The sequence below is a fragment of the Anopheles nili genome, chromosome 2 (assembly GCF_943737925.1).
Source record: "Anopheles nili chromosome 2, idAnoNiliSN_F5_01, whole genome shotgun sequence".
Taxonomy (NCBI): domain Eukaryota; kingdom Metazoa; phylum Arthropoda; class Insecta; order Diptera; family Culicidae; genus Anopheles; species Anopheles nili.
The window spans coordinates 16,642,704-16,670,326 of NC_071291.1; the positions used below are offsets into that span (position 1 = coordinate 16,642,704).

At 45.3% G+C, this 27,623-nt stretch overlaps 4 protein-coding genes across 4 annotated transcripts in view; 3 read left to right on the forward strand and 1 right to left on the reverse strand.

Moving 5' to 3' along the window:
• The first annotated feature begins 170 nt into the window (after window positions 1–170).
• Window positions 171–1,957, forward strand: LOC128730715 (dolichol kinase). Its single transcript, XM_053823797.1, has 6 exons — window positions 171–189; window positions 612–853; window positions 928–940; window positions 1,199–1,317; window positions 1,387–1,667; window positions 1,741–1,957. The coding sequence occupies exons 1-6, from the start codon at window positions 171–173 to the stop codon at window positions 1,955–1,957; spliced, it is 891 nt and encodes a 296-aa protein (XP_053679772.1).
• A 95-nt stretch (window positions 1,958–2,052) lies between these two features.
• On the reverse strand, window positions 2,053–3,867 carry LOC128721488 (lysine-specific demethylase 3A). Its single transcript, XM_053815244.1, has one exon. It carries the CDS (start codon window positions 3,855–3,857, stop codon window positions 2,187–2,189), a length of 1,671 nt encoding a protein of 556 aa, XP_053671219.1. The 5' UTR covers window positions 3,858–3,867; the 3' UTR covers window positions 2,053–2,186.
• A 4,428-nt stretch (window positions 3,868–8,295) lies between these two features.
• Window positions 8,296–11,624, forward strand: LOC128721487 (ribosome quality control complex subunit NEMF homolog). Its single transcript, XM_053815243.1, has 2 exons — window positions 8,296–8,354; window positions 8,443–11,624. Exons 1-2 carry the CDS (start codon window positions 8,296–8,298, stop codon window positions 11,564–11,566), a joined length of 3,183 nt encoding a protein of 1,060 aa, XP_053671218.1. The 3' UTR covers window positions 11,567–11,624.
• A 2,984-nt stretch (window positions 11,625–14,608) lies between these two features.
• LOC128730726 (FERM domain-containing protein 8) overlaps window positions 14,609–27,623 on the forward strand; it is a 29,598-nt gene continuing 16,583 nt past the window's right edge. The window contains exons 1-2 of the mRNA XM_053823808.1: window positions 14,609–14,676; window positions 18,223–18,806. Coding sequence (XP_053679783.1) covers window positions 14,609–14,676; window positions 18,223–18,806 — 652 coding nt within the window. The remainder of the gene's footprint in view (window positions 14,677–18,222; window positions 18,807–27,623) is intronic.

Consider the following 27,623-nt stretch of genomic DNA (forward strand, 5'->3'; position numbering starts at 1 on the left):
ATATATCCGTTGTAAGCGTTCTAAAGTAAATACAAGAAAATATTTTATAGTATAACATTAAATTTATCATTGAAATAATATTTTTCAAGAATTCATAAGTGATTAAAAAATTTTGTTTCCAAAAGGGTTTAACAAAACATAATATAAATAAAACAATTGACAGCTTTATAATGCTGGCACTTTATGGATGTAAGTATTTAAAATCACAATAAATCACATGAGTTGCCGTGCGAGTTGAGCATTAAAACAGTTATGCGCTTGTCTAGTAAATCTGTGGCAACGCGGTAAGGTAATCTTTGATCGACAAGGAACATTATTTGCAATGAAACAAATTGGTTCTATGTTTATTCTTTCCCATAGACCTGGTGCTAGCGATGGATGGTGGTTGTCCCTTTTGCTGCCTGCCTGTTATGCTGCAACCGTCTGGCGGCCATATCAACATGATCGTTATCAATATTTGCCACGAAATAACAAGCGCGCGGTAATCGTAACCTTTGGACTGCTTTTGCATTCGTTAGTCATCCGAGGCCAACTGCAATCACGATGGAACAGCCGGCAAGCGACTTTGCTAATGTTCCTAGTATCAGGACTTTCGTCGCTGCTGTTTTCAGTTTGCTTGGGAGAAAATATGCTATTTTGTGCAGTAGCAGGCCTATTGCCTATCCTGTTGTATGACACCGTATTTTTTATGTTGTTTCGGACCATGCCAAAGAGCTTCACCCTCGGCGAAGCTTCCGTAGTAAGCCAGGGGTATGTACTTTTTACATACTTCTCATTACTGCAACTACCACCTGCGATCGTAAGATCAGATGGAATGCCCTCAGATATGCAAGCAATCTGCTACATTCTGCAGGTGAGTTTAAAATTGGTTGTTAATTAGCCTGGAATCGTAATACAATTATAATTCGAAATCTGTCTTCCTCGCAGCTCGGGTTGTTAGGCATTTCGTTGCTGACCTGGGCGACACACTCACTCAAATGGCTTCGAAGTTCAGTTTTATTCTGGATCGCACTGGGAATTGTTAGTATTTCGGTGGCGCTTTGTCCCGTAGAAAATGTGCCAGCAATCACTCGTTTAGTTTTGTTTCTCGTGAGCGATGCGCAAACGATGACCACTACCGGGATTTACCTAGCTCTTCTGTTAACTACCGTATCGTTTGTCACATGGCAATTTAACTACGGTCGTCGTACCACTACAGCCACTCGCAAGGTGTTCCATTTCCTTATTGTTCTGGTTTACGGCCCGGGACTGTGGTACCAATGCCGGCTACTTTACCTTACAAGCGGTTTAATGCTAGCTCTTTTGGTTGTGTTGGAGGTAACTTCAGTCTTGTAATCTAGATAGCACTACGAAAAGTTGATTTCGATCGTTTGCCTTATTTCACAGATAGCCCGCCTTATACAACTATTTCCCGTGGCAGGCATACTCAACTCGGCAGTCAATTTATTCATTGACGAAAAGGATTCGGGTGCAGTAGCTTTGACGCCTATATATCTCCTAGTGGGATGTTCTCTGCCTCTTTGGTTGCATCCATCGCCTTGCGATCTAACCAACTCTGGCGGACTGCAAATGCTTACGCTTTTGGCTGGAGTACTGTCGATCGGTATCGGTGACACAGCCGCCAGCGTGGTTGGATATTACTTTGGCAAACACAAATGGAGCGGTGAGTATGTGGAAAAATGGTGGTTCTGGACGAAAAAATAGCATCTTAAAATCCTCTTCTTTCCGATCAGCTGTTAGTAATAAATCTGTCGAAGGCACGATTGCCTCGGTGCTGCTGCAAGTATTGACTGTTAGCGCAATGTACTGGATTGGCATGGTACATTTGACCGTGAGCAGGGGGGCTTACGCCGGGATTGCCATTATAGTGAATTCTCTGATCGAATCGAGGACAGATCAAATCGATAATCTTGTACTGCCGCTGGTCACTTATCTGATATTGATTTGTTCCCCATAATAAAGCTCTGTGATCATACAAAATGCGTTTAGGTTCTCCTCTGTAAACTTGCTGTTTGATAAAATGTGTACACACTTAACTTTCTGTTACAATTTATTCGCATAATCTAAATAATTTTTCACTAAACTTTTAGCGTCCATGACTATTTTTACACATTTGCAGCTGTTTTTTCTACCATATAAAATATAAAATATGAATCAAAAATAGGAACGCTACTTCATGATCTGCATTATAAATTGCATTTCATACGTTCGACAGTATCGTTGGTCATCATGATCAACGGGTTTGTAATACAAGAAATTGCATCTTTCACTGTGTGGTAGATGATATTTTTGATCTGTAGCTTATCCTCATGGTTCGAGTGTGTTTTGCTGAGGTGTCGGAACTCGTTCGTCAGTTTCAGGCAATGGGATATGTTTTCCGGCGATACAAAATCTTCTGCGACTTTGATGCAGTTGTGCAAATTGCGTACCTGATGCGGTGCTCCGGCCGGTATGAATATTGCATCCCCAGAGCATTGTACAATCGCGTATCCTTCCACGTTGTACTCTTGTTGCAGACGCTTGCGCATGTTCCGATCTAGATACCATTTTTGATCGTGAATGGGATCGTGATTTGGTTTGATCGTACCTCCACGTTCAAGTTCAATTTTGTTTAAAAGGGAACGAATTTTGTCCGCATCCTGAGCGTGGTAGATGTGCCATAAAGCACCTGGGAGTTCCTTGCGCTTTCGGATACGCTGCCTCGTGAGGTAATCACAATCCTCTCCATCTATAAGCTCCACAATCTTGTCGTTGTAGCGCTCACGGGGCACGTCCGACGGTACACCGACGTAAACCATCACATTCACCGCATCCGATATATCCAAATGAAGGTTGGTCGTACCTTTATTCGGGTGCAGCGCCGAACCATATGCACTGTACATTTTGGGGCCTAAATCAGGCTTTACAAAAAAGCTGCACAGTCGGCTTGCCAGGTTGAGTCTACCCTCACGGCGCGTGTACTCGGCTAATGGTAGCGATTTCATGAGATCGTAGAATCTCGTAGGCATCATTTCGGCGAAGTCGTCTCCCGGAGGCCAATCTTTCAGCTTCAGCATCATAGACCGTTCGCGTTCGTCGATCAAACGCTCGCCAATTGTTTCAAACCCATCCCAAAATACTTTCATTGGATGTCCGCGAACAATTTTACCGTTGAGACAGTTGATCAAATCGTTCACTTGATCACCAAAATCTCGCCCAAACGATTGCGGTATCCAGAGATCCATGTTCATTTTGCTTGAAACTCCCGACACCATGACAGGCTGCCCGCGTTCCCATTGGTCGTGAAATACGCTGTAATTATGCACATCCAACGGGTCCAGCAGTCTCAATAGTTTCCCATTGCATAGCCACTCGTGCGCCACATCCGAATATAGCGAGCTCGATTCCGTCAGGTTCATTTTCCGTTCGCCTTTACTTCGAAACATTTTCCCGACGTTCGTGCTTTGATTGTACTCCACAATTTCCCGCTCATTTGTGAGATCATCGTTACTGTTATGTCCCTTCAAAAAGATGAATTCATCGAGAAAATACAACACAAACCGCTGCACCCGTTCGCGTTGAATGCTAATGCACTCGACGAAATCGGCCAGATGGCCCCATTCATTAGCTAAGTGCGGTGTGAGTGTTTGAAAAATGGCGGTTTTATCAAATTTCACTACCTGTTTCATAATTATGGCAAACGTTTTTTCATCAATTCTCGCCGATGGCTTAAACCTATTTTCTTCGCTGTAAGGTACTGGTACCGGTACTTTTGACGTCGCTTCAATAGGTTTCTGATCTTTTCCCCCATTCATTGATGAATCAGTTGATAATGTGCCAATTGATTGATTTTGATTGACATTTTTTTCTCTTTTCATACTCTCGTCCTCAATTATTGCTTCGTGTTTTACAAAATCAACTTTGAAGGGTTCGATAACGTGGTTTTTCTGGCTATCGTTGCTCAGGATATCATTTTTTGTTTCCACATTTTCAACCAGGATTTTATGTTTCGTTCCGTTTGTTTCCTCCATCCGGTTTGCCTCAAGTATATTTTGTTTCGAAGGGTAATCACCATTACTATTGGATACGAGTTGGCTATTTTCACACAAAATTCTATTTAATTTTTCATCATCATCCGGTTTCCCAACCAGAGACTTCATCTCTTTACTTTCAAGTAGCTGTTTCATCGTTTCATCTAGCTCCATATTGTCATCCTTTTTGGACTTCGCCGAGATCTTATACAGCGACTCATCGAAATGATCGCCATCGGTGTGAATGTCGCGTTCGAATCCTTGGAAGCTGTAGGTTGACGTTTTATCCATAGTTTTATCTTCCGAGTGTTCCACATGATGGTGTACACTTTTATGATACTGCTGTGAAAATTCGACCTGACACTTAAACGGATCATTGTCATCCGAAAGTGTATCAAAATTGATTTTATCCAACTGGTTGATGCTCTTTATAGTTACTGAGACCATTTGTGTATCTGTTGTTTCCTTACCGTGAACTGTGATAGGATAAATGAATTCCAGTTGATCTTTAAAATTTCTAAGCAAAGGTTCTCTGCTTAGAGGACATTCGCAGCTGAGGGGTATCTCCAGAAGCGCACAGATACCATGCATTTGCCTTACTAGTTTGTAGAGGCAGTTGCTGGGAATGATTTGAGTCAACATTAAACACTTCTGATCGTGCGGTTCTTTTGTACCAGTGCACAGCAGCCATCCGTGAGCATCCTTATCTTTGGTAGTCGAATCTAGTGTAATGATGCCATTCTTTCGACACTGGAGAAGATTGGACGGAAAGTTCAGTAAATGCGTAAAATGCCGTATCATATTCGCTTTTACCTTATAACAGTCAATGCAGACCACAAAACCACATTTCGAACAAACCCAATGATGATTGAACAAAGTCGTTTGACATACATCGCACATTTCGCGTACACCTTGCACGGCTTGCTTCCAGGCTATTGTTTTATCTAAACGAGCAAACAAATAATCTTGGTAAATTTTCAATGTATCTTAGCAGTAAATCTAACTACAAAATAGTAGATATCTTAGCAGTTCTACGAAATAGTAGATTGCTCACCTTCGGACATGTGATCAAAATATGCTTCTTTCTCCTGATGAAATAGTTCGCAGAATTTAAATCCCACTTGACCGAGCAGAAATTTGGACTTTTCAATCGACAAATCTGCAGGCACCTTTTGTAAATTGGAGCTCCATAGACTGGTGTCCGCTTCTTTGGGATCAAGGTTGGGATTGGCAAAACCGTACACTTCGAGTTGTCCCGTACTGTTGTACCTGAAATGTGGAAATAGTAAAAGTAATTTAAAGACAATAAGTGTAATTAAATACAATAAGTATAATTACAGTATAACCAATATTTCTACAAAATTTGTTTACGTACTTCAGTTTGCGGAATGCAATAAAGCGACAAAAGATGAGGGAGGCATTTCGTGAACGCGCTGCAGCCGATCGACCACATTCTCGGCATCGGGGCAACCGAGAAGCAACCTGATGACAAGGTCCATTTTGCAGAAACGGTTCCGTTGGATGATCGTTTTTCGGTTTGCGCTTTTTAGACGAATCTCGTTCTTTTGACGTATTTTTCCGTTTGCTTGTGTGAATATCTTCATATAGGCCATCGATTTTGTTAGTCATATTAGCAATTGCCTGATTAATAGCAATTGATGGAAATATATTTTCTGTCTCCGTACGCAACGCTGGTTTTGTAAATAAAATGTAAACATTACCAGTTGACCTAATGTGCCTGGAGAAAATTTAAAGATAAATACATACTTATGGTCGCTACAGAAGCTGATGGTGGCGATTCATTTGCACATATTTGTGATCCAGTAGTTTGGTGGCTTTGATGCTCTTCTTGGTCAGTTTTTAACATTGTTGTAGAATCGTTATTCAAATCTAGTATTTGCTGTCGTGCAGCTTGCACCTGTGCAAACAATTGCTGCAAATTGTATTTTTGCAATTGTTCCCCTTTAACCAGAAATGAATCGGAAAGAATCATATAAAATGATATTTTGGTTATACGATAAATTTGCATCTGGATTAATATTGTCGTAAAGTACTTACATGTTACATTATTAGATGCTTGCGGAGAATATATACCAGCTGCGATATTCGACTGAAGAGGAACTGCAGCCGATGAGACGATAGCGACGTTTTGTACTGGTGTCAAGGAGTTGCTTTCCTTTATATTGTAATTGAGAACGGGCTGCTGGCTGGTCCGTTCATTAGGAAGAGCAACCAATTTAATTGATGTAGGCCTCTCTACATTATCCATATAATTTGCGGTATAAGGTTTCGTGTCCAAATTTAAAACTTCATTTTGATCTATGTATTGGCTTTTTTTACGTACAGCATCAGAAGCAACAGTTGGCGCCGAGGTCGTAACCAATTTATGCGAAGAATTAAAAGTTTCTATGCTAACACTATGCGCGGGCGGTGGTTCCGAAAGACAACCCGAAACAGATTTCAAAATATTCAATACTCTGCGGCCTTCATTATGTTCCTTTTCATTTGAACTGTACTGAACAGATTGATTTTTAAACAGTGTTGAGTTAACATCTGGAGCTCCGTATACATGTCCAGGAGCTGGAGACGTTATCATCGGTTTCACTATGGACAGCATTAGATTCGATCGCAGTTTAGATACCACTACCGATTCTCCATTTTGGGCAAATGTTTCTATAGAAGGATCTGGAGCTTGCCGACGTTCTTGCCTTTCCTGTATCCGACGATAGATTTCTTGCTGCGTAGGTCCAGAAGGATAGGTACGAATTTTTTTGTCAAACTTGATAAACGAATAAAAAAAAGTTAGAAAACTTTGAACATAATCCAAATAATTACCTTTACATACCCTTCGGTGGTAGTCAGTAAGCTCGCCATGAGCAACGTTCAGCTGAGAGCTTGTTGATTCCTTAGTATTAGCTGCAGAAATCGGTAGCTCCACAGTGTGTAAATTATTTTTAGTTATGTTTAACAATGGTTTCGCGTAAGTATTCGAATGTGACTTTTGATACGAAATTCCTTCCAACTCCGATCTATTTGCAGATATGATAGGCTGCGTTTGAATCCGTTTTTGTTCATTGTTGTGTACAGTGGAGGCAAAACCAGATAAACCTGCGTTTTGGGACGTGGGATTCAGATCACGAGGAACGATGTTGTAAACCGTCGTTATGTACTCTTCCTGTAAAAAACAGTACTCATAAAGGGTCTATCAAAATACACCATTGTATCTTTGGATGCTTACTTGTTTTTTTGATGTAGTCGGAACCGGCTCTAACATAGCTACCGGCTTTAGTCGCTGTGATTCTATTTTCACTTGGTAAGGCACCTGGCCCAGTTGATGTTTTGCTAGCACGTCTTTAAATGTCTGTCCGATTGATTTTTTCTCTATAATGTTCTGTAGTGGAGTTACAAACGATGGAGCACCACCACTGGGGAAGGCAACGTGCGCAACGCCAGAGTTGGTTTGTTGCATGCGTACCGATGATGACGTGCTTGGCGTCAAGTGGTCTGATGAGTCAGTATTTCGGTTGCTGTTTGCAAGCGAGTGCAATCGATTCTGGTACATCTCTCGATAGCGTTGAAAATCAGTCTGCAAATTTTTCACAATTAGAAACGAATGATTATGCCTATGATGCACCACTTGCCTTATCTTCCGATGACATTTTGCTAAACTATTTTCGATTCAACATCAGATTTTTGAACTGATTTTTGACTGCATGTTTGTTGTTGAGTTAGAACTACACTGGCATCATCGGAAAGCAGAACAATAGTTTTGTTACGGCACGGGATGAAAATAATTTCTAACACTTTTGTTTGTAAGCACAGATGACCCTTGAAAATGTCAGAATTGTCTGATGCATTCATGAGAAATGCGTATTTCGCGTCCGTGGGAGGATCGAAAAGCAATTCGGTTTACTTGCGGTTTTTCCATGGAAATAATCACGTACGTTTCACAAACGTTTTTCATGCATATATAAAGATAGGTATTGAGCTCGGTAACACTAATGATTGCTACCAATTGTATGATTTTTAAAATTAACTTTTGCTGTGGTACGTGATTACATTTACTTGTTGTATGGCGGCTGTACCAAGGTTGATGGAGGTAGCGAACCTTCTCCATACCTTGGTGGGCTGTCACGGCATGCGATTTACACAACATTATCAGCTGTCTCGCGTTTCATGTGCCGCGTTGTTGCTCGTGCAAAAAGTATTGCATTAGTACTACAGAAGAAAAGCAAAATAAATCACTCAATTGGAAAAACAAATCAGTTGTTTGGCAACTTTAAAAATGACTAAAACGCGTTTCAATACGTACGACGTAGTGTGCTCTGTAACAGAGCTACAAAAGTTAGTAAAACCAAGCAGTTCAGTCATGTTTTTGTGCAGGTCATTGATATTGAAACATAATTATTTTAACCAATATTTTCCAATACAGGTTGATAGGCATGAGAGTCAACCAAATATATGATATTGATAATAAAACCTATCTGATTCGTTTGGCACGAAATGAGGAAAAAGTGGTACTGCTGTTGGAATCTGGTTTGCGTTTTCATACAACCAGCTTTGAGTGGCCCAAAAATATGGCACCGTCCGGCTTTACGATGAAATTGCGTAAACATTTAAAAAATAAGCGCTTGGAGAGCTTGCAGCAACTTGGAGTGGATCGTATTGTGGACTTTCAGTTTGGCTCCGGCGAGGCAGCATACCACATAATTCTTGAGCTGTACGACAGGGGAAACATTCTGCTCACCGATTGCGAACTGCGCATTTTAAATATACTCAGGCCTCACGTAGAGGGAGAAGAGCTACGGTTTGTGGTACGTGAAAAGTATCCTAAAGATAGGGCTAAGCAGGACAATGGTCCTCCGTCGATGGAACAAATCAAGGAGGCGATTCAGAAGGCACATCCTGGAGACACTTTGCGAACCGCATTAAACCCGGTGCTGGAATACGGTGCATCGGTGATCGATCATGTACTACACAGTCGTGGCCTATTTGGTTGTCGCATTGGTGGAGAGCTTCCAAACGATCCGACGCTTCCCAAAAAGGTAAAAAAGAAGCAAAAAAACATCGCAAAAGAATTCTCTAAGGTATTTGATATGGAGACGGATATGGCACCTTTGATGAGCGCAATAAATGATGCAGAGAACATGCTTAGAGAAGCTCAGAGGCAACCATCTGCAGGGTTCATTATACAGAAGAAGGAAATCAAACCGAGCAAGGAGGGCGAAAAAGAGGAGTATTACTTCACCAACTTGGAGTACCATCCGTATTTATACAACCATTACCAAGGAGAACCGTTCAAAGAATTCGAATCGTTTACTGTTGCCGTCGATGAGTTCTATTCGTCTTTAGAAAGTCAAAAGATAGACCTAAAAGCATTCGCGCAGGAACGGGAGGCGCTTAAGAAATTGTCGAATGTGAAAACGGACCATGCGAAACGTATCCAAGAGCTGACAAAGGTGCAATTGGAGGATCGAAAGAGAGCAGAATTGATTTCCCGGAATCAAGATCTGGTCGATAAAGCATTACTCGCGATACAGAGCGCACTAGCTGCGCAAATGTCGTGGATTGCCATACAGGATTTAGTAAAGGCTGCCCAAGCAAACAAGGACCCTGTTGCGTCATGCATTCGGCAGTTGAAGCTTGAAATTAATCATATTTCTCTGCACCTCACCGATCCGTACGCGTTTTTGGATGACGAAAGTAGCGCAGACGAGGACGACAGCGATCGTGAGGATGACGAGGAAAAGCTCGAACCGATGGTAGTTGATGTTGATCTGGCCCTGACGGCTTTCGCCAACGCGCGACGTTACTACGACCAACGACGATTCGCGGCCAGGAAAGAACAGAAAACCATCGAGTCTAGTTCAAAGGCTTTGAAGAATGCGGAACGGAAAACGATACAAACGTTGAAGGACGTCCGTACGCAGACGACAATCTCCAAGGTACGGAAGGTGTACTGGTTCGAAAAGTTTTACTGGTTTGTGAGTTCGGAGAATTATCTGGTGATCGGAGGACGAGATCAGCAACAGAACGAGTTGATTGTGAAGCGGTACATGCGATCTACCGATATTTATGTTCACGCAGAAATTCAAGGCGCCTCGAGTGTCATCATAAAAAACCCAACAGGTAAAGAAATTCCCCCAAAAACGCTTCTAGAGGCTGGCACCATGGCGATCTCGTACAGCGTGGCATGGGATGCAAAGGTTGTGACCAGTGCCTATTGGGTTTACAGTGATCAGGTTAGCAAAACGGCTCCTACCGGAGAGTACCTCACAACCGGTAGTTTTATGATTAGAGGACGAAAAAATTTTCTGCCACCATGCCACCTTGTGCTGGGATTGTCCTTTCTCTTCAAGCTAGAGGACAGCTCGGTGGAACGACACCGAGGCGAGAGAAGGGTTCGAACGTTCGACGAAGAATCGATCGCCAGCAAGGATGACGTGCGATCTGAAATCTCCGAGCAAGTGGATCAAGAAATCAAGCTGGAAGATGACGAATCTGACCTGGAAGAGCAGCATCAAGAGGAGAAACCGTCCAAAACTGAACAAGCGTTGGAAGCAACAACTAACAAAAAGGATGTGCTTTCGCTAAAGGTTAAAAAATTATCAATTTCGAAAGAATCTTTTTCAAAGTCGAATTCGTCAGAGGATGATGTGAAGGAGCAGGAAGCTAACGTTGTAAATGAACCAGACAACGATGACGTTGACGAAGACGGGGAGATGCCCCAATTTCCGGATACGCACATAAAAGTGGAACACGATACCGGTAAGGTTTCGGTGCGAGCGGATCCAATGTTGAAGCGGGTAACTTTGAATCCGGATGCCGAATCGGTCATTTTCCTCGGTGATGATAAACCGTACATCATTCAACCGGCGGCTCCTCGCAAGAAGCAAATATCCAAGAGCAAACAAAAAGCAAAAGATCAGAAGGAGAAAGAACAGAAAGCAAAGGAAAAACCGAATGCTGCACCTAAGGACGACCAGCAAAAAATGGGCCAATTAAAACGCGGACAGCGGGCCAAGATGCGCAAGATAAAGGAAAAGTACAAGGATCAGGATGATGACGAGCGAAAGCTGATCATGGAGATACTGAAATCGGCCGGTAAACAAAAGCCCGATGAGGCAACAAACGAGGACACCGAACATAACCAGCAAGGAAAATTCGGCGGAAAAAGCAGTGATCAAAAGCGTACGCCGCGGCTAAAGCCGGGCGAGTTTGAAGAACTAGGCGATGATACGCCGGCAGCGGCCGACCTAGATATGCTGGACACACTCACCGGTCAACCGGTGGAAGAGGACGAGCTGTTGTTTTCTATTCCGGTGGTGGCACCGTATCAATCGCTGCATAATTACAAATTCAAGGTCAAACTAACACCTGGCACGGGAAAACGTGGAAAGGCCAGCAAAATGGCGTTGCAAATTTTCCTCAAAGACAAGCAGTGCTCGCCACGCGAAAAGGATTTGCTGAAAGCGGTCAAGGACGAAGTGCTGGCGAGAAACATCCCTGGAAAGGTTAAACTGTCCGCGCCCCAGATGCAAAAGGCTCGAAAGTGATCGAGCTCGATAAGATTTATTCATGTTGTTGACCCTTGAGAGATCGCGTGATGTTATTTCTGCCCAATAAATAAACATATATATCCATATGAAAAACTAGACGTTCAGTTTTAGTTATGTTGCACCGAATGCGCTAAAGTAGAAACGATTAAACGTTCTTGGAAGTGCTTTTTATGCTTTCAAGACGATCACATTGCTTCCGAATGGTTTGCGGTTAGTGCGTTTTAACGCCAATTTCAAAGGAGGAAAGTGTTATAACAACACTGTTGTTATAATCACCAGGCGCACGCTCTGACTGCTATCAAACGCATGCTCTCTCCTTTTGGGTCTCCATTTTTCTCTCTCTGCTATGCTTCTCTCGCAGTTGCTCTCTCACTCGTTATTTTTCGATATCCTTCGTGAGCAGACAACAACAGTTCCTTCGTACAGAAACGAAAACACGACCACTTTATCCGCCCGCTGATAGAGCATGCGGGTTTTCCAGAGACGGAGCGAGTCTGCAAGTGGTTGAACGTACAGCCATAAACCAACCCCAGTTCCAACGTGTGCGGCCACACAGGGATACTCGTTTTGTGCGCTGCGTGTACCGTGTGTGTACATTTTCGAGACACAGCTAGGAAACAAAAACTGTAAAAACTCGAACTGATACGAAACTGCTGCAAAACCCTTCCACGATGGTCCTCAGGTGCATTAGGAAACGTTTTCCAATAAGGATATATTGGGATGCCTGCTTGAACAGCTTCGCCTAACTGAGGACCGGAATCTATGGATGGGCGTTTCTGGCTATGGATGGTAAAGTGATAGGGGTTTTTCTGATAGAGTGAATCGCGGTTCTGCGATCGATTTCGGTGCAAGAATATGAACTAGTGGTGATTCGTATCGCAAGGTGGTCGTAATTATATTTCCTAGCGGACATCTCTGTACAAAATTTTCATCTTGGGTGGGTGCTTTGGTGCAGTCCGAGCTACTAGTTACCAGTGAAGAGGGAACGCGCGAGTGGTATTTCCAACATTAGCTGCACAAAATTGTGGTGAGCTCTGGTGCTGCGAAATATGTCCTCCCAGCGGACGGGATGCGCATTTCCGTGAAAGCGAGAAATCCATTTCCACCACCATTATGGTGCCCCAGAAAATGTCAAAATTTTCATACATAAAATATCGATCGCGTACCGTTTGCATGTGTTGTTGAAGGCTCGGATATCCTCGTCCTGCCGTTCGTGCTATCGTCCCTCCGTCGTGTTGACGGCCTGCTCGCATATCGACACATACACTGAGAGGGAAAACCCATGCGCACATAGTCGAAACGATAACAGAACACACACCAACTCGTGGCCCCACGGTAGCCAGCAACTAAGTACGGCACACCGTTCGTCCAGCAAACAAAACGTCACGCGAAAAGGACGACATTGCATTGCACCGCGGATGGTAGCGTTGTGAGGGGTCCGAGCGCCAGAGAAAACCTCAATAATGGTGAGGAGAACGATATGAATAAGATTGAAGAATTCGTCTAGTCGGCTCCCATCATGACCGTTCGTGCCATTGAACGTATCCTTGCAGTTGCTTTAAGAAAAAGCTTTTCGAACGCTAATTTGAATCAGCATAACAACCAAGCGACAACAAAAAGAGCAAACAATGATTCATGAATGCATCCTGTGCATCTCGTTGAAGCTTTGCAAGGTGAAGGTTTAAAAACGCCCACCGAAACCACATCCTGGCTACAGGATAGCACTCAGGCGCAGTTCCAGTGTTGTTCGGCCGAGCAAACAAACGAAATCAACCATCATATGCTCGCGAGCGTGTGCGTGTGTGTGCTAAACAAACAAAATTCTTCTGCAATAGCCCGACTCCGTCGACATCGGGTCGTCAGCGCCAACGTTGATGCCGCTGACAACAGCACTATAACTGACAGGCTCCGAGGAGCAGCCTGACAGCCGCGGCATCCGTATTATGCAGATGTGGATGGAATAATGGGTTTTTGAGAGAAACAAAAAAGAAACGCAGCGAAGCGTACGGCAACCACGGCAATAAATCGTTGAATAGTTGATAATAAAGAGAAAGAGAGGGTAGGAGGGGGAGGGGAGGAAGTGAGAGAAGAAGAAAAAAGAAGAGAGAGAGAGACAGCGAGAGAAAGCGCAGAAAAACAGGACGATTTCCATGCCGAGTTCCACAGCGGAAGCGAAAAAGAAACGTACACCAAACACCACTTCACGCAACCGTGGCCGTTTACAGATGGCGAGCAAGTGCTTTGTTGATGTTCGTCGCGTTTGTGCAATGGAAGAAAATTGACTGCTGAATATTTCATGCGAGCCGCCCACACTCGCCGCGAGTGCGTTCGTCCCGCGTTTGGCAGGGACCGATCTGCGAGAGTGATGGTAATCGCCCCGAACTGGCCAGAGGCGATCAACAATGTCGTCCTGTTCGCGAGCGTCGCGAGTGCTGTGTGGTAGTGGTGCGAACATCACACCGAGTGTTTGACGTTTTTGTACGACCCTCGAGCCCCGATGGAGACGCCCGATGGAGACGCCCGGTCGTAAATAAACGCAGCACTGTCCCGTAATGGTGGACGCGATGGAAAATAGTGCTAATGAGCTTGTCGGCGAGACATATGGGGGGGGTTTTTCGTTGTTTGCCGCTGATTCGGTTGATGACGGGAAAATTTTAATCTCCTATTTGTTTGTTTCTTTTCCCTGGTTGCTGCGATTATCTCACTAGCTTCAGCACCTGAAGGACCAAAAGTGCTCGGTATTACAGTGAACCCCGTGAAGTAACCGATTTCTGTTCAAAGCGTGTACGTGCGCGCGCGTGTGTGTGTTGTTAAAGTTCCTTTCAAAATGGCGAAGTGTAGCGTTTGTGTTCAGATCGGTCCAAATCGTGTGCCGCGAGCTGCGTTTGGTGTAGAGTGACGTGGGTGCGAGAATACGTGCGTCGAATGTTGCACATTCGATCGTTAGCAAGCGTCTCTGTGTCTCTGTGTCTGCCACTTCGGTATCCGTTCGCGTAAAACATCAGAAACCTTCCCTTAAGCCGCCTTATCGTAGTGCCAATGCCGGTAGGAAATGCTTCATACTACAACAGAAGAAAGTATTCCCCACAGGCTCCACCGGATCACCAGTGAGTATCGTTTTCCATCGTTCCCTGCATCGGTGCTATGAACGTTTGTATCCTCGCGTTACTTTGTATCGTCGATATGATGTGAGGAATGGGGCGCGAAATCAATGTATTTTTTTAAGGCACACATGAGCTGCAATATATAACTACCGTCTCTACCTCACTACAGTGCCACCGTGGGCGAAGAATTCACCTGCGCATTTGTTGCTTCCGGTGTCCTTTGCAAACAAATGACCTCCGACCGGCCATTACTTATTTACGCACCGCGGTTCACCCTGCCCGGTACAGGGGCGAGCGCTTTGAAATTCAAATTATACAGCCCATCCAAATCATGATTGATGAATGAAGGGCCAGGCTCTTTTTCACGTTCGCGTCGTTACAGAGCGGATGTAAATGGTCCCTTCCCTTCTCGCTCGCACGGTTTCCGAATGCCCAGCCCTGGGTTGGTGATTTATTTATTCGTGCTTGCCAATCCGGACGCAGATCGATGCTTGAATTTATACGCTCGTAGCAATTATTACGCTACCGCTCGTTATTTTCCAACTCGCAGTTCCCGCGCCAGTAGCAGCGGTCGGTTTTTGCTACTGATTTGCACCGGAAAAATGCGATTTTGCATGAAATGGCATTCACTCTATCACGTCCACGGTGGTTATCTGCGGTGGGTTTTTTTTTCGCTGCCGTTGTTTGCCGAACGCCATTTGCAAAGGGTCTGTTACTGGCATTGAGGGTGAAATATGCCCTGCTTTTAAGCAATGCGCTCACTCCTTACACTTTCAATGCCGCCTCTCGATCCGCCCTGAAGCTGTCCGTTTCACTCCGGTGCTTCGGTTTGCCTTAGCTGTTTTGCGGCTGACAGGTGGAGTTATTATTAATCGTTAGAATGCTCACCCACAGCCCACGGCAAACGAACGGTGCAGTAAACGACCACATGGAGGATGTAGCGTGCAGGAGCGATATTGAACTATTTTTCAACGTTGTGCAACCGGTCAAACTGTTGATTAGCGGTACTGCTGTTTGTACGAGAGCAGCTTGCTGCTTAGGAAATGGAAAACACAAGCGCCCGCAACCGAGCCGCTCGTTTCCTGGTGCTTCTTTTCAGCTCGTCAGCGCGTTTCAATTGTTTTCGAGTAAACATGCTTCGAAACGAGGCAAAGAGCTCGTCCTTCTTTCGTCCAACGTCCCCGTGGGTGGTCGGTTTAAATTAAACAATTCCTGCGAGTGCATTCGAAAATGCAAGGTGCATTGCAACGAGCTGCTGCAACCATTCGTTGCCAGCCCAATGGGTATTTCTTTTTTATTCATTTTGCTTGCTCCAACCAACGGGCTGCGTGGCAGCAAGATGTATGATTGCGAGCGACCGAGAAAAGCACCCGCTCGGAAGTTGCGCTCACATCCCGTGATTAACGAGCGCCGGTGAAAGCAATAGCTTTAAGTGGCACACGATGACGAACCGAAATCCTGGCATGTTGGCATGTCTCGCTGATGGCGTGATTAGTTTCCCGTGCGCGCGAGATTCTCGACTTGACGCGGTTTCTCTCCCTCTCTCTCTTTCTCTCTCTCTCTCTTCTGCTATTTCTCTCTTGCTTCTGGTCCTTTAACAAGCTTTTCCAGCTAGCCAGCGTTCGCGCGAGCCTCGTGCAGCTAGTGCTGACTTTTTATTTTCGCACGAACACCCAAGCAAACCCACGCCAGGCTGACGGTGGGTGGAATTTCATTTGCATGGAATGTATTTATGTAAATATCTGTAAACAACGCATTCCTTCCCGCTGCCAGGATCGAAGCGTGGTTGCCGCCTACCCAACGGTGCTATGATGAATGTTTGCAGAAGTTTAAGGTTAAGGTAGCAAGGGTGCGTACGTGCGTGCGTGCGTGCGTGCGTGCGTGAGAGCAAGTGGATGCAAATTTTAGACCACCTTTCGGTGAGGCGCCTCCACCACGGACACCACTGCATTTATCGCAGATGTAAGACCAAACCAGGAAAGTTGGAACGAATTTTCCTCCCCATCCGGGTGCGCATATTCCTGCAAGGGCAGAAACAAACCAAAATAATAAAAAAAAACGATCGAAACAACAAACCTCGGGAGTGGAGCATGACGCATAGTTTGCTGGCTTCCTGCATCGCTCCATTACCGCCTTCGAGCCGTTGGTTGATGTGGCTTCGACTGCTAACGAGCAACGAAAAACACGTTGACCCACATTTTCGCAGCCACCGTGCTCGGCATGAGCCATTGTCCTTCGTAATCTGTGGCATATTAACTTTTGGATAACTTTCCCGTACTCCCGGGGTTTTCCCTGGAGTGGGGAAAGGGATTCTTGATCGCTGGCATGCAACCACCACCACCACCACCGGCAGGAGGTGGCAGTTTAAGCCGCGTATGTGTTTGATTTATGCTGAGCTCGTACTCTCTCTCTCTCTCTCTCTCTCTCTCTCTCTCTCTCTCTCCCTTCATCGCACTCCTGTTCGCTTGGTGGGGTCTGAACGCCACAGCAACAGCCGACAACATCCTGTGTATGAGGGATGCGAAAAGTTGGAGCAATTGTGCGAGTGAGAGAGGTAGAAGCGAAGAGACCTGCGGGCTGGAGCTTGCAGGGGTTTATTATGCATGAAAATGTCCCTGGGACTCTCGTAAACATGCTTGCGAACTAGTGCTGATTCAGTGCCGCCATAATTTATGCGCAATCTTCCACCACAGTTCGTTTCCGTGTGGTTCGGTTCATCGCACGAGCGCCAAAGGGTGTTGGTTTGGACGGGAGTCGTCGGTGTTGTTTTTTTGGTTTTGCTTGTGTGTTTCCCTCGGATGCAGCTGAAGGATCCCGAATCCTGAGGTCGCTTCGAATCCCACCGAGGGATGAGTCATTGTCCTACTTTAGCCGCTGGACCAAATTGGCTGTGAATGTGTTTTTAAGGATTCGCCACGGTCGCCGGTTCTCGATTTCGCCATTCGCCTCGATGTAATGCTGCCAGGGCTGACTTTCCTTTGATGTCTCCTGGCGTCCTGGCGACCTGCATGATGAGCCCAAATGTCGCTCGAGAAGGTCGGATGTGTCCTTGCTCTGGGCACGCGTGTGTGTGTGTTTTTGAAATCCCCCGTGTACCGCGTGATGGCGGTGGTTGGGTCTAATTTAATCCTGCAACCGTTTGCCACACGAACCAAACCGTCGGTGGCTGGCTGACGTGGCACAATTCATGCTCCATGGATGCTTTTCGCTTTTCGTGGAATGCATTATCCTCGGATGGATTGAATCAGCCCGGAAAGTGCCGGCAATCATACGGCAATCAGCGTGTCCCGCTGAGCTTTTGTGTGTGTGTGTGTATGTGTGGGCGGGGGTGGGATTTTTCGAGACACACGCCGTTACCGGCCCATTACCGAGAAGGACTCTGACACCGGTAGGACTTTGACACCGTCATGCTCGTGCTTGAAAACGGCCGTTTTTCCAACTCCCAGTTCAGTAGCTGCCTTTTTTTCTTCTTCCCTGTGTACTCGCGCCTAAGTGTCTCGATTTTTCCGGCTTTTCTCCGCCCTCCCCCCCCCCCTCCCCCCCAAACAGGTCACGAGCGTTCCTCGGTGAGTACGGGCGCCCCGATGGCGGCAGCGAAAGGAGCCGCTCGAATGGCAGCATCTCGTCGGTTGCCTCGTGCGTCAGCAGCATAACCAGTGCAGGATCATCGGCCGAACGGACAGCGGCCGCGGTTGCGTCGGATGCAGTGAACGGAAACGCAATCGAGCGATGCACCGATAGTGTGGGCGCGTCCGGGCCCGAGTGCTGCGTCCAGCGTACGGTGCAGGGTGGTTTAGGTGAACCACCCCAACAGGTGGCCAGCCGGGTGTGTGTCAGTGAGAGTGTAACGAGTGCCGGTATTGGGCCGCAACGTCGTGTGCCACTTGCGAGCGTCATCAATTCGAGCGGTGAGCCACCAAATGGACCCTTGCTGCCGTCTCCGGGCGTGCCAGCGACTCACAACCGAGCGGGAGTGTCCGGGCTGGTATCCGGTAACCGTCCGGTGTCCCTGGCCGCAGTAGGTTCTGCTGCCTCGTCCGGTTCGGTGGCAGGACCGGGCCAAGTGTCGAACACGTTCGCATCCATCAGCCATCGGGGCAGCAATGACGAATTTGGATCGCAGCTTTCACCAGGTAAGTCACGCTTTGGCCGAGATTCCAGCGATCGATACGGTGCCAGGCATTCGCATTGGCCAAGCATTCGCAAAATCTGGCACCGAAATTGTTTGCGGGTTGTGGTTCTGGCATTTCACCGAATTCCAGCCGCATCGCTTTAAAAGCGCAAATATCGACCGACAAATTTGATCGATGTTGGCGTTGTTTCGCGGAATTAAGGAATGTTTGTTCGCTCTGTTACCTCTTTGCCGGAGCTGCGAAAACCAGCGAGTTCGTGGAACTAACCGGACTGTTATAGAGTAGACCATGCCGCAAGGCAAACAATCAACCCACGCTGTTGATCGTTGCAATTATGGCACGTGTATGTCCTGGCGCTTTACACGCGGCCACAGCGCGCGGCCAATTTTGAACGCGATCATTATACAGGTACTTAATCGATGGTTAAGAGACGCCAAAAAAAGTCCCTTGGCGAACCAACATCGAACAAACCACCTAAACAAAGCCACAGAATCACAGGGGATTTATAGCTGGGGCTGGGGAAGCACTATAGGATCGAATCGCATCGGATGCACTAAAGGGAAAATGAATGCTGTTCATGGAAAAAAAAGAGATAAAAAAGGATACTAATGCCATTTTCTTGTCGGACAGTTACGAACATCCTGTGGGAATGTTGCTTATGATTTGAAAGCTTTTCATCTCATGCTGGACAGGCGTCATTCTTGAAATCCTGAAGTTCCTAGTATCTCTCTCTCTCTCTCTCTCTCTCACTCTCATTTTCGCTCTAACTCGCTCTGTCTCATAAAGCTGTGGATTTTTATTTTTTATCCACCCGAAGCCATGCACTCTGGGATGCCCTAGTTATCGTATCCTTCCGGCGGTCTGCAAGGAATTTTTGATATCCTTTCTGGGATTGATACAGCAACGCTTCCTCCGGTATATCAAACGTTCGTTTAATGACAACATAGCTTCGTCGAAAAGGAAACAACCGCATGAATGAGTTACTGGTGCGTTGAGGCTTGCATCCTGCATCAGGGCCTCAGGCTTTCCGAGCAATGTGTCCTCGAATTTCGTTGCACCAAGCGTGTTAGAATTGAGCCGCATTTGCCAGCCACAACGTACTGGGTTATCTATCTCTCTTTTACTGGTACAGCCCAATATGCTGGCCAGGACTAGCTAGAACGCTCAATTTGCTGTAATCAATAGCTTATAGACTTGCTTTATTTTTCGTTGCCCACAGCATGGTGGTTCTGCTGAGTATCTTTCCGAGATGATGTCCGTGATCCTACTCAACCCACAGGAACTTTTGCTATCGTACAGCATAACGCAAACCAACGTCCAGAAGAAGTGGATCCAATCGTCTAACGTTGCTAATTGCTGCGTGGCTGCCTAGATTTCGGCATCAGGGCGCATTATTGTCCCGACGAGCCAACGAATGGACTAACTTTTAATCAGCCAATTGCTCCCACTATCAGGCCATACGGTTGATGCGTGGGGATTAAAATTAACTGCTCGCTCTCGGCCGTGGTGTGCTCGGCACGCGGTGTAATTTATGAGTTCAGCGAACGACGAAATTCGATCGACAAAGTTATCCTTCACCGGTGCACGTTGGGTGGTGGATTGGAAATTCATTTCCCAAATCGGGGGCAACCGCGCTGACGTATGGCTCGGATGTGACTTGCATTCTTCACACAAACATCGATGGCATGAGCCCTTTCGTGAGCTGGTTGCGTGCTCTGACACTCGGTTTGGGCTTGGGCGCATGTCCTTACCCGCCTCAGGCTCATGGTTTGGTGTAACAAATCGAGGGAATGGAGAACGGAGAAATGTGAAATTAAATAACCCAAAGCGCCCGCGACCACGTGAAGGACTCCTACGACGAGCTCCGTCTTGATTGGGAGTCCTCCCCCAGGCAAACGGCCCTTCCCTGCAGGCTCAGCCGAAGGACGAACGTCACCGAGCATATGTTATTTGCTCGTGGTACGCGAAGGAAAATTAACCGTGCATCGGCATGGTATGTGGAAATCCGGCCAATCGCGTGCGTCGCATGCGAGAGGGAACTGGAAAAGAAAAAAGGAAAGAACCTCCGGCAACCCGTGCAAACACTCGAGCTTTCGTGGAGTCGGTCGCAATGGATGGCAAGATATTTGTACGACTTTCACCACCGGCCACCAAAACAACGGCCTCAGGGGGATGGTGGATGGATGGGTGGGGTTGAGGACAAGAAAATACAAATGAACGTGAATGTAGTAGCACTGTGTTTGGCGCTGAGGGAGCAAATATACCGCCCCAGAAGTTGTTCAATTTGGGTCTTTGGTCTTGGTCTTTTGTTGCTTGCAAATTCAAAATTATCCGTTTTCATAGGCAAAATCCGACGCGGAAATCCTTCTCCTTAGCAGCACGTGCCACGTGGTCTTTCATTTTCAAAGTTGGATATCACCGAAATTTATATTATTTTGAATTTTGTCGAAACGGAAGTTTGTACTAATTTTGACCACGAATGAAAAAGGATGACCACGTGGCACCTGCCGCTAAGCGGAAGAAATTCAGCGTCGACTTTTACATACCAAAAGGGGCAATTATGAATTTGTTCTTGGTGAGCATCGTGATTGCGCTACGATCGACGATTTTTACTGACAACGATCGGAGGCGAAATCTATTAAATTTGGTAACCCTTGGGTGACAATTGATGTTCGGATCGTAATCCTGTTGGTGCATGCATCGTCACAATATCAAATTTGTCGCTTTTGGCGTTCAAAATCCGTCGTCGAAATCCTCCCGATTAGCAGTCGTCGAAATCCTCCCGATCCACGCGTGCAAGAACCACTCACAACGACGCCAGATTTGGCACTGCTGATAAAAATCGTGCGCCATGGGCTTAAAGATTACTATTTCGGATAACAGGAGCAGCACGTGAGCGCAACAAGGACAAGCTACTATATTTTTGTACCAGGCGAGCTTAGAAGGTGACCATTTCCTGCACTATGGAGTTATGCGTGCTAGTTGGACACCGTGTTTGATCATGCCGCTATTTTCATATAGTTTTGTGATAAAAAGATGCTCAATGATATGGAGAACAGTGGTTTAAGTAAAAGAAATTTATTGCACACAGTTTTCTGTTATGTTCTGTATCGAAAAAGGATTTAATGTATGCAGTCAGACAATTTATTATGACCGGCAAAATTCTGCGACCGAATTATGACCAGTAAGATAAGACGCTCAAAAAAATGCTACAGTGTGCTTAGAAATATGTGATCGATAGCAAACGAGAGCAAATGAGATGGGATGCTGATTATCATGCGCCAGAAAGATCGACGATATGTACTGATAACATTTGGAGGGGAAATCCATTAAATTAAACTCCGGCTGGTGCATGTAACCTCTTCGACGCATGATCTCTCGTTACTAGCGAATTGAAATTTGGCGATTTTGGCGTTCAAAATGCGACGCCGAAATCCTCCTGGCAGCGGTTTGATAAGAATTTTGTGATATTCACGTGCGCTAGAACCACGCATGACGACGCGAGATTTGGCACTGTTGCTAAAAATCATGTGCCATGGACTTAAAGATTACTATTTCGGATAACAGGACAAACACGTGAGCGCAACAAGGACAAGCTACTATATTTTTGTACCAGGCGACCTTAGAAGGTGACCATTGCCTGCACTATGGAGTGATGCGTGCTTGTTGAACATCGTGTTTGATCAACCCGATAATTTCATATAGTTTTGTGATAAAAAGATGCTGAAAGATATGGAGAACAGTGGTTTAAGTAAAAGAAATTTATTGCACACAGTTTTCTGCTATGTTTTGTATTGAAAAAGGATTTAATGTATGCAGTCAGACAATTTATTATGACCGGCAAAATTCTGCGACCGAATTATGACCAGCAAGATAAGACGCTCAAAAAAATGCTACAGTGTGCTTAGAAATATGTGATCGATAGCAAACGAGAGCAAATGAGATGGGATGCTGATTATCATGCGCCAGAAAGATCGACGATATGTACTGATAACATTTGGAGGGGAAATCCATTAAATTAAACTCCGGCTGGTGCATGTAACCTCTTCGACGCATGATCTCTCGTTACTAGCGAATTGAAATTTGGCGATTTTGGCGTTCAAAATGCGACGCCGAAATCCTTCTGGCAGCGGTTTGATAAGAATTTTGTGATATTCACGTGCGCTAGAACCACGCATGACGACGCGAGATTTGGCACTGTTGCTAAAAATCATGTGCCATGGACTTAAAGATTACTATTTCGGATAACAGGACAAACACGTGAGCGCAACAAGGACAAGCTACTATATTTTTGTACCAGGCGAGCTTAGAAGGTGACCATTGCCTGCACTATGGAGTGAAGCGTGCTAGTTGGACACCGTGTTTGATTATGCCGCTATTTTTATATAGTTTTGTGATAAAAAGATGCTGAAAGATATGGAGAACAGTGGTTTAAGTAAAAGAAATTTATTGCACACAGTTTTCTGCTATGTTCTGTATCGAAAAAGGATTTAATGTATGCAGTCAGACAATTTATTATGACCGGCAAAATTCTGCGACCGAATTATGACCAGTAAGATAAGACGCTCAAAAAAATGCTACAGTGTGCTTAGAAATATGTGATCGATAGCAAACGAGAGCAAATGAGATGGGATGCTGATTATCATGCGCCAGAAAGATCGACGATATGTACTGATAACATTTGGAGGGGAAATCCATTAAATTAAACTCCGGCTGGTGCATGTAACCTCTTCGACGCATGATCTCTCGTTACTAGCTAATTGAAATTTGGCGATTTTGGCGTTCAAAATGCGACGCCGAAATCCTTCTGGCAGCGGTTTGATAGAATAATCGATAGAATTTTGTGATATTCACGTGCGCTAGAACCACGCGTGACGACGCGAGATTTGGCACTGTTGCTAAAAATCATGTGCCATGGGCTTAAAGATTACTATTTCGGATAACAGGAGCAGCACGTGAGCGCAACAAGGACAAGCTACTATATTTTTGTACCAGGCGAGCTTAGAAGGTGACCATTTCCTGCACTATGGAGTTATGCGTGCTAGTTGGACACCGTGTTTGATCATGCCGCTATTTTCATATAGTTTTGTGATAAAAAGATGCTCAATGATATGGAGAACAGTGGTTTAAGTAAAAGAAATTTATTGCACACAGTTTTCTGTTATGTTCTGTATCGAAAAAGGATTTAATGTATGCAGTCAAACAATTTATTATGACCGGCAAAATTCTGCGACCGAATTATGACCAGTAAGATAAGACGCTCAAAAAAATGCTACAGTGTGCTTAGAAATATGTGATCGATAGCAAACGAGAGCAAATGAGATGGGATGCTGATTATCATGCGCCAGAAAGATCGACGATATGTACTGATAACATTTGGAGGGGAAATCCATTAAATTAAACTCCGGCTGGTGCATGTAACCTCTTCGACGCATGATCTCTCGTTACTAGCGAATTGAAATTTGGCGATTTTGGCGTTCAAAATGCGACGCCGAAATCCTTCTGGCAGCGGTTTGATAAGAATTTTGTGATATTCACGTGCGCTAGAACCACGCATGACGACGCGAGATTTGGCACTGTTGCTAAAAATCATGTGCCATGGACTTAAAGATTACTATTTCGGATAACAGGACAAACACGTGAGCGCAACAAGGACAAGCTACTATATTTTTGTACCAGGCGACCTTAGAAGGTGACCATTGCCTGCACTATGGAGTGATGCGTGCTTGTTGAACATCGTGTTTGATCAACCCGATAATTTCATATAGTTTTGTGATAAAAAGATGCTGAAAGATATGGAGAACAGTGGTTTAAGTAAAAGAAATTTATTGCACACAGTTTTCTGCTATGTTTTGTATTGAAAAAGGATTTAATGTATGCAGTCAGACAATTTATTATGACCGGCAAAATTCTGCGACCGAATTATGACCAGCAAGATAAGACGCTCAAAAAAATGCTACAGTGTGCTTAGAAATATGTGATCGATAGCAAACGAGAGCAAATGAGATGGGATGCTGATTATCATGCGCCAGAAAGATCGACGATATGTACTGATAACATTTGGAGGGGAAATCCATTAAATTAAACTCCGGCTGGTGCATGTAACCTCTTCGACGCATGATCTCTCGTTACTAGCGAATTGAAATTTGGCGATTTTGGCGTTCAAAATGCGACGCCGAAATCCTCCTGGCAGCGGTTTGATAAGAATTTTGTGATATTCACGTGCGCTAGAACCACGCATGACGACGCGAGATTTGGCACTGTTGCTAAAAATCATGTGCCATGGACTTAAAGATTACTATTTCGGATAACAGGACAAACACGTGAGCGCAACAAGGACAAGCTACTATATTTTTGTACCAGGCGACCTTAGAAGGTGACCATTGCCTGCACTATGGAGTGATGCGTGCTTGTTGAACATCGTGTTTGATCAACCCGATAATTTCATATAGTTTTGTGATAAAAAGATGCTGAAAGATATGGAGAACAGTGGTTTAAGTAAAAGAAATTTATTGCACACAGTTTTCTGCTATGTTTTGTATTGAAAAAGGATTTAATGTATGCAGTCAGACAATTTATTATGACCGGCAAAATTCTGCGACCGAATTATGACCAGCAAGATAAGACGCTCAAAAAAATGCTACAGTGTGCTTAGAAATATGTGATCGATAGCAAACGAGAGCAAATGAGATGGGATGCTGATTATCATGCGCCAGAAAGATCGACGATATGTACTGATAACATTTGGAGGGGAAATCCATTAAATTAAACTCCGGCTGGTGCATGTAACCTCTTCGACGCATGATCTCTCGTTACTAGCGAATTGAAATTTGGCGATTTTGGCGTTCAAAATGCGACGCCGAAATCCTTCTGGCAGCGGTTTGATAAGAATTTTGTGATATTCACGTGCGCTAGAACCACGCATGACGACGCGAGATTTGGCACTGTTGCTAAAAATCATGTGCCATGGACTTAAAGATTACTATTTCGGATAACAGGACAAACACGTGAGCGCAACAAGGACAAGCTACTATATTTTTGTACCAGGCGAGCTTAGAAGGTGACCATTGCCTGCACTATGGAGTGAAGCGTGCTAGTTGGACACCGTGTTTGATTATGCCGCTATTTTCATATAGTTTTGTGATAAAAAGATGTTCAATGATATGGAGAACAGTGGTTTAAGTAAAAGAAATTTATTGCACACAGTTTTCTGCTATGTTCTGTATCGAAAAAGGATTTAATGTATGCAGTCAGACAATTTATTATGTCCGGCAAAATTCTGCGACTGAATTATGACCAGTAAGATAAGACGCTCAAAAAAATGCTACAGTGTGCTTAGAATTATGTGATCGATAGCAAATGAAAGCAAAGCCAAGCGAAGATCTGGTGACTTTCGCTCGCATCATTTGTCGAACGGGAACACGATGGTTCCAATGAAGGAAGCGGGGGAAAAGTATTATGCCTCCAAAATCCGTGCCCTCACTTCGCGCCCTACCCACTCCCAGGTGGGACGAATGTCAATAAGATGCAAATGCGTGCGCCAGACGGAACGAGCGGAAGGCGCGTGGCGTTTTAAACAGTTCGTTTAAACGCTGATGGCCCCATCAATAACGAACCAAAATCATGGTGAGGGCATCGAGGGCGGGGCACGCTCTGGGATGAAATATTCAGCCCCACGGAACGAGCTTTCTCGTCTTCTCGAGAAGAGAAACAATATACGGGAAAGCGAACGCCAAGACGTTGAGGCCGTTGTTCGAGCGCGGTGCTGCATTATTAACACCTTAATGTTATGAAATCCGGTATTGAGTATTGCCGGAAAATATGATCCTTCACCGCGCGTGGAGTGGGTGGGCCGTTTAGGTGAGGGCAAGTTTTTCATTCCGCCCACCCCGTGCAGAAATCGGAACAATTTCGTTATGCTCCTCTCGCTCTTGGTTGTGGCACGCGCGCAAAACATTCGCGAGGCGTTTCAGGGAGCACCTCCCGGGGATGGCGCAGGAAAAACTTCCGAAACAAATTTTCCCAGTTTTCCGGGCTCCCGGCCAGTCCCACCTCGAAACGCCGGAACTGGAACCGCCGCACGACAGGTTTTTGATTTATTCGTCGGCCCACCCAGTTTTCGTGCTGGAACTGAAGAGCCTGCGCTCCTTTTGCGCCACCTCACTCTCCTCTTACACCCCCGATCCGGGGCCCCTAAAGTCACCCTCGGGGAGCATCGCGAAATGGAACAATAAAATAGGGGGACGACAATTCGCGCAAAGCGATTTTCTATAAAGTTTAAGAACTGATTGCACCCGACAGTGTATCGCCGTCGTCACCGAATGAGGCCGGGTGTGTGTGTGTGCGATCATTTCCGGATCATAAATTTTCCGCTCACCCAGCAGCAGGGTCCCTGGGTAGGAAAAACCCACCACGAACACGAACCGACCCGGTGCTACATTATGATCGAAACACCGGCCAAGGCTCTCGCTTTAGATCCTTTCTCTCTCTCTCTCTCACACACACGTTTTCTATGCTCATTTGCTCTCTTGTTCTCACACACAGCTGCACTGGGGCGGCTAACGACGGGCTGCTTTGATGTGCTGGCACCATTTTTTTGTTGTTTCGCTTTGTTTTCGCGCTCCTCGCGTACCCTAGCCAAGTTGTTTATGCAGGCGTGCACGTTAAAGCTTTCGCTAACGAAACAACAATGCTCCACGGCACACGGGTTTGTGCTTTTGTTTTGTGGATCGGGTGGGGTAGCAAAAATAAAACAAAAAAGAAAACGCCAGCGCGCTGCAAACGAAATGGAACGGTTTCTTCCGGCGCTACCGACGT

Excerpts from the sequence above, each read along its gene's own strand:
- LOC128721488 (XM_053815244.1), bottom strand. The coding sequence starts at position 3,857 with ATGAAAAGAGAAAAAAATGTCAATCAAAATCAATCAATTGGCACATTA.
- LOC128730715 (XM_053823797.1), top strand. Across the intron at positions 1,318-1,386 it reads CTCTTTTGGTTGTGTTGGAG|ATAGCCCGCCTTATACAACT; the intron begins GTAACTTCAGTC and ends CTTATTTCACAG. Across the intron at positions 1,668-1,740 it reads AAACACAAATGGAGCGGTGA|TAATAAATCTGTCGAAGGCA; the intron begins GTATGTGGAAAA and ends ATCAGCTGTTAG.
- LOC128721487 (XM_053815243.1), top strand. The coding sequence starts at position 8,296 with ATGACTAAAACGCGTTTCAATACGTACGACGTAGTGTGCTCTGTAACA. Across the intron at positions 8,355-8,442 it reads TCTGTAACAGAGCTACAAAA|GTTGATAGGCATGAGAGTCA; the intron begins GTTAGTAAAACC and ends TTTCCAATACAG.